This window comes from Chiroxiphia lanceolata, chromosome 25 (genome assembly GCF_009829145.1).
Source record: "Chiroxiphia lanceolata isolate bChiLan1 chromosome 25, bChiLan1.pri, whole genome shotgun sequence".
Lineage (NCBI taxonomy): Eukaryota > Metazoa > Chordata > Aves > Passeriformes > Pipridae > Chiroxiphia > Chiroxiphia lanceolata.
Window position 1 is genome coordinate 4,436,956 of NC_045661.1, and position 10,092 is coordinate 4,447,047.

The following is a 10,092-nucleotide window of genomic DNA, read 5'->3' on the forward strand; positions in this document are numbered from 1 at the left end:
AAGAAAGTCTCCAGATTTCAGGGAATTGTATCCCCACTTCCCAGTTATTCCCCAAGAATATGAACTGATTTCCCTCCCTCCCTCCAACCTGCAGAGGTGCAGCAACAGGGCAAAGCTGGGGTGCTGTTACACCTTGGCCTCCTCTCATGCTGATGCAGTTTTCAGTTCCTGAATTCTTCTTGTTCTTACCCATCCCCGAGTCTGAGAGTCCCCAACCATTTCATTCACGGTCCATAAAAACTGGCTCCTGCTTGTTTTGCTCTCCCACAAGGACTACACCTGTCCCCAACCTTCCTGGATGCATCAGGATCTTGGGATTCACATCTGACACCAAAAATGACCTTTAGGGTACAAGGGTCATCTTCCTCTTGATCCCTTAGCATTTTAATCACAGGGTCAATTTGAGTGGGATCATGGTGGAAATCTGAGTAAAGCTTGGGCATGCTGTGCTAAAATTAGATCCATGGCCTCTGCAAACTCAGGGGCTGGCACAAACAACCCATCTTCCCACTCTTTTTCAGCTGGAAAACGAGTGATTCACACCCAGGGGCTTCAGAGTGGCCCTAACCCCCTCACACTTTCAGCTCTTTGTTGCCTTCACTCCACCAAGGTCTAAGTCAAAGGAAGATGGCTGGACGTGCCAGAAATTTGGCATTTTAGGGTGTTCTTCTAGCAGGATCTTCCTCTAGCTCACCTGGCAGAGCATCCATAGCACAGGGGCAGCTGTCCAAATAGAAGCCATGAGGCAGGTTTTGCTAGAAAATGGTTTAAATTGCTGAAGAAGAGGAGTATGAACAGAGAGGGGGTAACATGGATCTCACCAGGGCCCTCCTGGCTGTGCTGGGCCTTTGACCAACTCACCCAGCACTGAGAAAACCTTCAGCAAGTTCTTCCCTCCCCTGCACGGATTCCTCCAGGCCTGGTGGAATCAGCCTGTGTTCCAGGGTGCAACCAAAATCAGCCCTTCAGGTGGGAAACAGTTTGTAGGATCAGGCTGTTCCAGAGAACACCCACATTGCAAGAAAACTTTCCCAATAAGCCAAGAAACCCCTGGATTTGAGCACCCACCTGTACTCATGTTCTGAATCCTTCAGGGACAGGCAGTGATTATTGAGGCTACACAGTGCCAGGAGTGTGTGGCCCTGGCACTGGGGGTCTGTTCCTTAATTCCTGGCACAAAAAAACAGGCTGGACTCCGGGTTCCAAAGTCCTGACACAATGTCTGAGGAGAAACACTCTGAAAGCACATTTACTTATGTGTGGACTGACACAATCTGCCTTACTGCAGGAGGAAAGCCAAGGGGGAAATATTTTAGGAGACTGAATTAAGCAAGCTAAAAGCCCAACAGAGAGCACGAGTTGGACACAGCAGTAACTCCCTGGCTGATTTCATTCTTGAAATATCAAGTGAAAAAAAGGTTCCCTCCCCCTTTTTTTGACACAGCAAGGACAAAGTCAGCAAAAATATTATGAGGAACCCCACTGCAAACAGAGACTTGACAAGATGCAGATTGCTGAAGTCATTAAAACTGGACTCTGGACCAAGCCTGTGGCAGGTCTCAAGGCCACTCTCACTGCTAATTGATGCTCTAGGGCACATCTGTGATCCAGCTGCCCATGCCCCACGACAGAAGTGACAACTGGAGTAAATCTCATCCCCCAGGGAAAGCAGAGCACTGCTGATAAACTTTCCATAATCCACTCGTGGCTCCTGTGCCCAGATCACAAAAGAAACAAGCAAAGAATTCGAAGTTTATTCTTTAAAAAAGTTATTTAAGAAGCAAAATAATTTACTTCAATTCAAACCAAAAGAGATGCATTACTGAAAGCAAATAATTAAACAAAGTAACAACAAATTAGCCCTTGGGTTAAAAGTCCAGATCCCAACAGTTCCCAACGATCCTGGAGGTTAATCCCAGGCAGACACTCAAGGTTTGGGGTGTAAAGGAGAACACACAGGTCAGAATGTGATTCATCTTCCACTGCTCTCCTTCCTCCACGGGCCTGAGGTTGCTTGAAATCCAATTCTAAGTCACTGAGCTGTGCTAAAAATTATAACACCTTGAACATCCTGGTTAATACCCAAAGTCCTACCAAGGACAAGAACTAAATCTGAGCAGTTGTTTGAACAAGACCACGGAGTGGGGACACAAAGAGGAACTACCACAGAGTTACACTGGTTCCTGTTCTCAGCCACAGCAACAGAAACGTTTATTACAGTTATTGGCACTTGCAATTCTTGAACAAGAGCTTTACCCTTTTTCAGTATTTTGCCTCTAAGTTGTTTTTCTTCCCAGTCAGGACAGTAAAATCAGCTTGGCACTAAGATGGTGTTGTGCTGTTAGTTGTAAATAACATTTAGAGTAAATCTACCAAACCACCTTTTCCAGGGACTGTCTTGTGCAAAACCTCCTGTGCTTATCTTCTAAATAATCTCCCCAAAAGTTCCTGGGGTTTTTGTCCTTCCACAGTTCTCAGCTGCCACCAAACCCAGGGCTCTCTATGGACACCAAACCCAGGGTTCTCTACAAAAAGCTGGAAATGAAGACCAACCATTTACTTCACACTCCTGACTAGTGCAACACCCTGATTTTGTAGTATCTGCTGGATTTGGAACTAAACCACCTGTGTAGGTCAGCTCTGCAGCATCCTAAAACATGATACAGCCCCTTGTGAAGGCTCCAAAGGTGACATAAATGCAGACCTATCCTTACCAGGGCTTCTTCCCTTTTATAGAGCCCAGGAGAAAGGGAACAGCAAAGAGAAAGCAGATGCATTTGCCAGTCAGTTCCCACACATTTCTGAGAATTCCCAGCCTTTGGAGTTACAGCTGGTACATTTTAATGACGACCAGAACAGGCTGTGCAATGTGGAGCATCGTCATGATGAACCTCCATCCAAAAGGAATCCTCTTCCATACCTGACCAAACAGACTTCAAACATCAAAGGCTCCCTGCCAAAGGCTTCCCGTGGCCACAGGCAGCCCTGCTCTGAACAATCCTGCTTCCTACATTTCCCAAACAATCAAAACCCAGACAGGACCTGGATGATGGGATCTCACCCTTCAAACTTCCTGCAAACTCCTCATTGCTCTTTCCCAAGTGCTGCCTCCACGTGACCAGATGTGTATCCCCAAAATCATCATTTTCCAGGGGTAATTTTATTAACTGGACAACAGTGTGCCACACATCCTCCCTTTGGAAGCAGACAGGCAGCTCCTGCCACACAGAATGCTTTCACAAAAAAAACTTTTCTTGACAAAACTTCCTCGGCCCTGAGAGCCTGCACTGGTGGCAGTTCTGCCACGTCTAACCTGCAGCAGGAGACCAGTCATGGAATGGTTTGGGTTGGAAAGGACCTTAAAGCTCATCCAGTTCCACCCCCTGCCACGGGCAGGGACACCTTCCACTAGCCCAGGTTGCTCCAACCTGGCTTTGAACACTTCCAGGGATGGGGCAGCCACAGCTTCCCTGGGAAACATCTTCAAACAAATTCAACTCGAGCCACAGCCAATGGTATCCACAATTCTCCCACCACTGTGTGCACGTTGCTGGAAAATAATGTTTTCTGCAAAAATATCGTGGGTTTAATTCTTGTCAGCGTCACATCAGTCAAAGGTAAAATAAATTGCAAAAAGTACTCAGAAGGATTATCAGAGATAAAGAAAACGTGACGCAGATTGATCCTCTTCAGTCTAAGAAGAGAATTAAGATGCAGCAAAGGAAGCAACATTAAGAGGGAAAAATTCTTCTCTCTCTGTTTACTGATTCCTAATTTCCACTTGAAACTGAGAACTCCAAATGAAGATGTGACTGACACCAACAAACTGAAATGAAGCCTCTCACAATTTCCCTGCTCCCGCTGGGCCGGCACTGACCGAACGCTCCCTCTGTTGGCTGAAGGCACCTTCCTCCTCCATCAGAGGGACTGGGAATTCAGCTGTGCTGGGGGATACACTGCCTGATCCCATGGAACAGAATCCAGCACCAGCAGCACAAGAACTAGGGAAGGACAGAGCATTCCAAGGAACACTGGCAGGTCTGGCAGCAGTGACCACCCCATACACCGGTTACGGGGGAAGAACTCGCAGAGCTCACGCAGCTCTGCCCTCGTACTCGGGGGCTATGAGTTAGAGCAGGCCCAGAATTCCCATCAGTCTGTCCCACACCTTCTGTGAAGCCATCACTGAACTCATTTCCTTCCTCATTTTGCAAGGATGCTGCAATCAGAAGCTGGCTCAGATCTCTGTGGCAGCTCACTGCCTTCTCCTCTCTGTCACAGAATCCCAGGATGGTTTGGGTGGGAAGGGACCTTAAAGATCATCTCATTCCATGCCCTGCCATGGGCAGGGACACCTTCCACCAGACCAGGTTGCTCCAAGCCCTGTCCAACCTGGCCTTGGACACTCCCAGGGATGGAACAACCACAGTCTGTGACAGTCAACCCAAAACCCCCTGACAAGGAAACTCTCCAACTACATTTCACAGTCTAGAGACATTTTGAAGAGACTCTTTACAGTCTGGTGGTAAGAAAATAATTCAAAATAAAACAATTTGCAAGTTACACAGAAAGCTGAGGAACAGCTGTCCAAATTAAGCTCCAGTTACCAGATTAACTAGTGAGAAGCTGCCCAGAAGTGTTGGCAGTTCACGTTAAAAACGAGCAGCCAAATGATTTGGTCCAGCTTGGAAGAGATCTGAATGCTGCAGGAAAACAATACAGAGTATAAACTGTTCCACCCACAAAGAAAGTAAAACACAGGTGCAGTGTGTCCCCTGCCTTGTTCAAGAGTCTCACAAGTGCCTGCTGGACCTTCCAGCCTACAAATTCCTGCTGCAGTGTCCTGTCAGGCACAGATCACCCACACCACACTTGCCTGCTTAAGACAATGAGCTCCCAAGAAATTCCAGTCCTTGGGGTTTTCCTCAACCCAAGGGACAACTTCTAATCTTCTTAGCAAACAGGCACTTAATTAGGAAAGGTTTTATTACAGAAATCAGGGATCAGGCAGGTGGCACTCCTGGCACAATGGAGATGTTGCACTTTGCTGCCCAGAGAGCAGACACCCGTCTGACAGGGGACAGGGGCATTCCTGGTGGCACAACCCCGGGTGACATCACTCTGTGCCACTCCTCTGACAGCACTGCACGGAATCCAACAGACAGGGGACACACAGCACTTCTAGAGGTAAAGTGTCATCTTTTTCACAGCATTTAGTCTCTATAGTTCACTTTTGTGACTGGTTTTCTTCTTGGACAAACCCAGGTAACACAGTGAGAAAAGAATCCCAGTACATCCAGAGATGCTGCTGCTCTGGGAGCTGAGCAGGGAGGTAGATGCCACGGATGTTCTCTTCAGATGGAGCACAGAAAAGGACCTTGTGCTAATTAACTGGTGCCCAGAGTCTGCCACTGGCACCAAAACACTGCAGGGCATCAGCATGAGATGCAGCACAGGAGCATCCAGACTCGTCCAGCAGCTGCACCTGAACCACGTTTTCCTGGCATCTGGAACAGAAAGGCACCTCCAATTAGCACCTAATTGGGCAACTCTGGGATGGATTGCAGTGCCACAGGGTAGCAGTGCAAGCCCTGCACTGGTCTGTGTTCACAGTGATGAGCAACATCTTTTAGGGAACTGCTGAAAGGAATTTCACTCAGCTGGGAGCTCAAATTGCATTACTTGCACCATTTTATTTGGTTAATCCTGGAACTGAGCACATTCCAGAGGAACTCAGCTCAAGGTGAGCTGAGTCAATCAATCAATCAATCAGGTGAGTCAATCAATCAGCAGCACACGGGGACTGCACAACTGTGCCCACTCCTTTCCAGTTCAGGTGTTTCTTGTGTGCACACAGAAACCACACCCCCTCCAAAGAGTCCAAATGGTTTCCCAAAGGAAGGAGACACTGCCAGGGATGACACAGAAAATCACACCATCGAAATCAGTGGAAATCACAGAATCATGGAATGGTTTGGGTTGGAAGGGGCCTTAAAGATCATCTTGTTCCATCCACCCACACAACAGCCAAAATGCTGTGGATGAAATTTCCTTTTCTTAAGCTCTGTCATCAACTTAGAGGGAAATTTATTTTTTTTTTCTGAGAAGTCATTAACTGTGGGATCCAAATCTCTGGGAATCAATAGGTTGTACAGCAGGGGGAAAAAAAAACCCACCTATGGCAACCAGCGTTTCTAAGCCACTTTTATCAATCGCTGGAAGGCAAAAAGACAAGAAGCCAGTGGAAAACTGAAGTGGCAGCTCACCTTTTCACATCACAACACAGGACAATCCCATGCAGCCTTGGTTCCCATCCTCGCTGCTGTTGAGCTTCTTCATCCGGTACTGCCGGATCTCCCTCACCAGTGTGTAAAAAGCATCTTCCACGCCCTGAAGGCAAAGGGAAGGTCAAGCATTTTCTTTCCTGGAGCTTCTGAAATCACTGATCTTTCCACCCCAGGAGCCCTTAATGCATTTGAAAGACACGCTTCTACAGGAAGAGCAGCACCCAGCTTATCCCAGGGCTCGTAAGTGGATAAAACTTCCACGTCCCAAACTCTCCCCTCACACTCCTGACTCTCCCTGGGGCAACAGCCCTTAAAAGAAACACAGAAAACTGAAACTGTAAGGAGGTTCCATGCAGGAAACAAGCTACTTCTTGCCTAATCACCTCCATTTTAGAATTCCTGGAATTTAATTCCTTAGAATTTTCTGGCTACTGCTTAATAACTGCACCTTTGCTGGTTCATCCCTCCTGCTGCAGACTGGGCAGAGCCACGTGTTCAAGGCAGCTCTGGAGAAGCCCATTAGTCCAGTCTGGGGGAATTCTGTCTGTAAACATAATCTTGTAATTGGCTTTCATTAAGAAGCCAAGAAAACTGAACAGGTCTGGGCTGATGAACTGCAGCAAGAGCAGGTGAAGCTCTGCTCTTCTTCCAGCCACGACACACTGAACAGGGAGTCAGGACAAGTCTGAAGTGATTCCTGTCCTGGCCCTGCCCAGTGATAAACACAAAACTCTCTCAAGCTGAGAAATGAAAGCTAAAAACTGTAAAAAAAAACGCTTCTCCTGTAGGTAAGGCCCAAGCACGAGGGGAAATGTCAGAGCAGCCAGCGTTTCACAGCAGGGAGGAGTCAGGTCCCAGGGGAGCATCTCACCTGTCTCGTTTTTGCAGAGGTCTCTATGAAGGGGATTCCGTAGCTTTTTGCTAATTCTTGAGCCTGTTTTGTGTCTACTGTTCTCGTGGGCAGGTCACACTTGTTCCCAACGAGCACCATGGGCACGTCATCCGAGTCTTTCACTCTCTTGATCTGTTCTCTTTAGGAAGACAAATTTAAAAGAAAAGTTCGGAACTATTTTCTAAATACAAAAACTGGTTTAGTTCAGTGTTCAAACCACCTTGTGCTACAAAAATATATGTTAAAGCTGGGCAGGACCTCAGGGGTTCAACCTACAGCAGGATGGCCAATAACCAGGTACACTTCATTTTCTAGTCCATGTGTAACTGTTTTTCTCACCCATTTTCTTAGAGATGATGTTCTGTACTCTCTGAATATCATCTGATTCACTGAATCACAGAATTGCTGAGGTTGGAAGGGACCTCTGGAGATCATCCAGTCCAACCCCCTTGCCAAGGCAGGATCACCTGGAGCAGGAACTGTCCAGGTGGGTCTGGAATGTCTCCAGACAGGGATCTCCACGCCCTCCCTGGGCAGCTGCTCCAGTGCTCTGCCACCCTCAGTGTAAAGAAGTCCTTCCTCATGTTGAGGTGGAACTTCTTGTGTTTTAGTTTATGGCCATTGCTCCTTGTCCCGCCACTGGGCACCACTGGAAAAAGTCTGGCACCATCCTCTGACACCCTGTGGAGACATTTGTATTGATTGATGGTATGATTAATGATTAACACAACAACCCCCAAAACTGTGCCACTCTAATTGACTAAAGATGGTGGGGAGGCCCTGGCACAGGGTGCCCAGAGAAGCTGTGGCTGCCCCACCCCTGGAAGTGTCCAAGGCCAGGTTGGACAGGGCTTGGAGCAACTTGGGCCGGTGGAAGGTGTCCCTGCCCATGGCAGGGGGTGGGATGAGATGAGCTTTAACGTCCCAACCTGCCTGTGATTCCATGTATCGGCACAAAACACTTGAAAAACCTCCTGAGAGAAGTGGAAGATTTAATATTTGCCTGTTATTTAGTCTTCACTGAGTCACTTCCCCGCTTCACTTCAACCAACGGACCTGGTGCCTTCCCCAGTGTTCCCTCCCCAGCCCGTACCTGTAAAGGTTGATATCAGCGAAGGATTTGCTGTTGTTGATGGCAAAGACACAGAGGAATCCCTCCCCAGTCCTCATGTACTGGTCCCTCATGGCACTGTACTCCTCCTGCCCCGCCGTGTCCAGGATGTCCAGCAGACACGTCTCGCCGTCGATCACCACCTGCTTACGGTACGAGTCCTGCAGGACAAACACGGGCACTGCCCATCAAACACACGGCACTGCTGCTTCCCACCTCGGGCATTACGAGTGGAAACCAAAAATGTTAATGAAAAGATGGGTACGAGGGAGAGAGGAGCTTCTCCAGCTCCTCCAGGGGAGGCTGTGGCTTCCCCGTCCCTGGAAGTGTCCAAGGCCAGGTTGGACAGGGCTTGGAGCAACCTGGGCTGGTGGAAGGTGTCCCTGCCTGTGACAGGGGGTGGAAAAAAACAAGCTTTAAGGTCCCTTCCAACCCAAACCATTCTGGGATTCTTGCCTCTCTCTAATAAAAAACTACCAGTATTTGAAACTATCCCTTTTTAAACGTTACTCAAACCATCCCAATTTAATTGTTAATCAAACCATCCCAATTTAATTGTTAATCAAACCATCCCATTTTAATTGTTAATCAAACCATCCCATTTTAACTGTTACTCTAAGCCCCCCCAACCTTTGTTATGAAACAGCCCAGTCCTGCTGTTTTAAAGAAATTCCTCAATTAATAAGACAGGGAGGAAAAAAAAAAGGGTATTATAAACACCATCACCGCGCCAGGGATCTCCGCCCTACACGGACCAGCGGTGGCTTTTTTTTTGGTTGCCTTTGGCTGCTTTAGGAAGCCCGAGGCAGAACGGGGGAGGAATCGCCCCCAGAGCCCCGGGCTGGGCCGAAGGGACCCCAGGGCCCAGCGGGGCACGGGCGGGGACCTCGGGAAGAGTTTTCCCAGCATTTCTCGCCCCCCGCTCCGCTCCCGCGGCGGGTCCCGCCCCCCGGCCCGGCCCCGCCGCACCTCGATGGTGGGGTCGTACTCGTCCACGAAGTGGTTCTGGATGAGCTGGATGGTCAGCGCGCTCTTGCCGACGCCGCCCGCGCCCACCACGACCAGCTTGTACTCGGTCATGGCCCCGCGGCCCCGGCCCGGCCCCGCCGCGATCGCCCCGCGCCGCTTCCGCCTCCCGCCCGCGCGTCACCGCCCGCGCCGCTTCCGCACACGCGGCACCGGAGCGACAGCGGGGACCGGGACACGGGGGGACGGGGAGGGACACCGGGGACAGGGGGACACGGGGGGACGGGGAGGGATACCAGGGACAGGGGGACACGGGGGGACACCGGGGGATACCAGGGACAGGGGGACACGGGGGTCACGAGGGGCAGGGAGAGACACAGGGGATGGTGGACACGGGGGGACAGGGAGCGACAGCGGGGACCGGGACACGGGGGGACAGGGAGGGATACCAGGGACAGGGGGACACGGGGGGACAGGGAGCGACAGCAGGGACCGGGACACGGGGGGATACCGGCGGGACACGGGAGCACACCGGGACACGGGGGGATACTGGGGGATACCAGGGACAGGGGAACACAGGGGACAGAGACGACACCGGGGACGGGGGGACACGGGGGAACGGGGGGGGACAGGGAGGGAGACCGGGGAATGGGGGGACACGGGCGGACAGGGAGCAACACGGGGGACAGGGGAGGAACACGGGAGACGGGAGGACAGGGCAGGGAGAGGAAGCGACACCGGGGGACGGGGAAACACGGGAGAGAGGGGGGGGACACAGCAGAGGCACGGGGGACGGGGGGAACCGGGAGGGACAGGGGAGGGACACGAGGGAGAGA

At 50.4% G+C, this 10,092-nt stretch overlaps 1 protein-coding gene across 1 annotated transcript; it reads right to left on the reverse strand.

Annotated features, from left to right (window-relative positions):
* Positions 1-1,769: 1,769 nt before the first annotated feature.
* On the reverse strand, positions 1,770-9,425 carry NRAS (NRAS proto-oncogene, GTPase). The gene is made up of 5 exons (XM_032710724.1): positions 9,260-9,425; positions 8,273-8,451; positions 7,159-7,318; positions 6,267-6,390; positions 1,770-5,507 (listed from the first exon to the last, which is right to left on the reverse strand). Exons 1-4 carry the CDS (start codon positions 9,368-9,370, stop codon positions 6,271-6,273), a joined length of 570 nt encoding a protein of 189 aa, XP_032566615.1. The 5' UTR covers positions 9,371-9,425; the 3' UTR covers positions 1,770-5,507; positions 6,267-6,270.
* Positions 9,426-10,092: the final 667 nt, after the last annotated feature.

Bases quoted from the DNA above. Each gene is read 5' to 3' on its own strand.
- NRAS (XM_032710724.1), bottom strand. From the start codon at position 9,370: ATGACCGAGTACAAGCTGGTCGTGGTGGGCGCGGGCGGCGTCGGCAAG. The intron at 8,452-9,259 runs GTGCGGCGGGGC...TTTGTCCTGCAG, and splicing joins AGTACGACCCCACCATCGAG to GACTCGTACCGTAAGCAGGT. The intron at 6,391-7,158 runs GTGAGATGCTCC...CTTTGCCTTCAG, and splicing joins CCTCTGCAAAAACGAGACAG to GGCGTGGAAGATGCTTTTTA.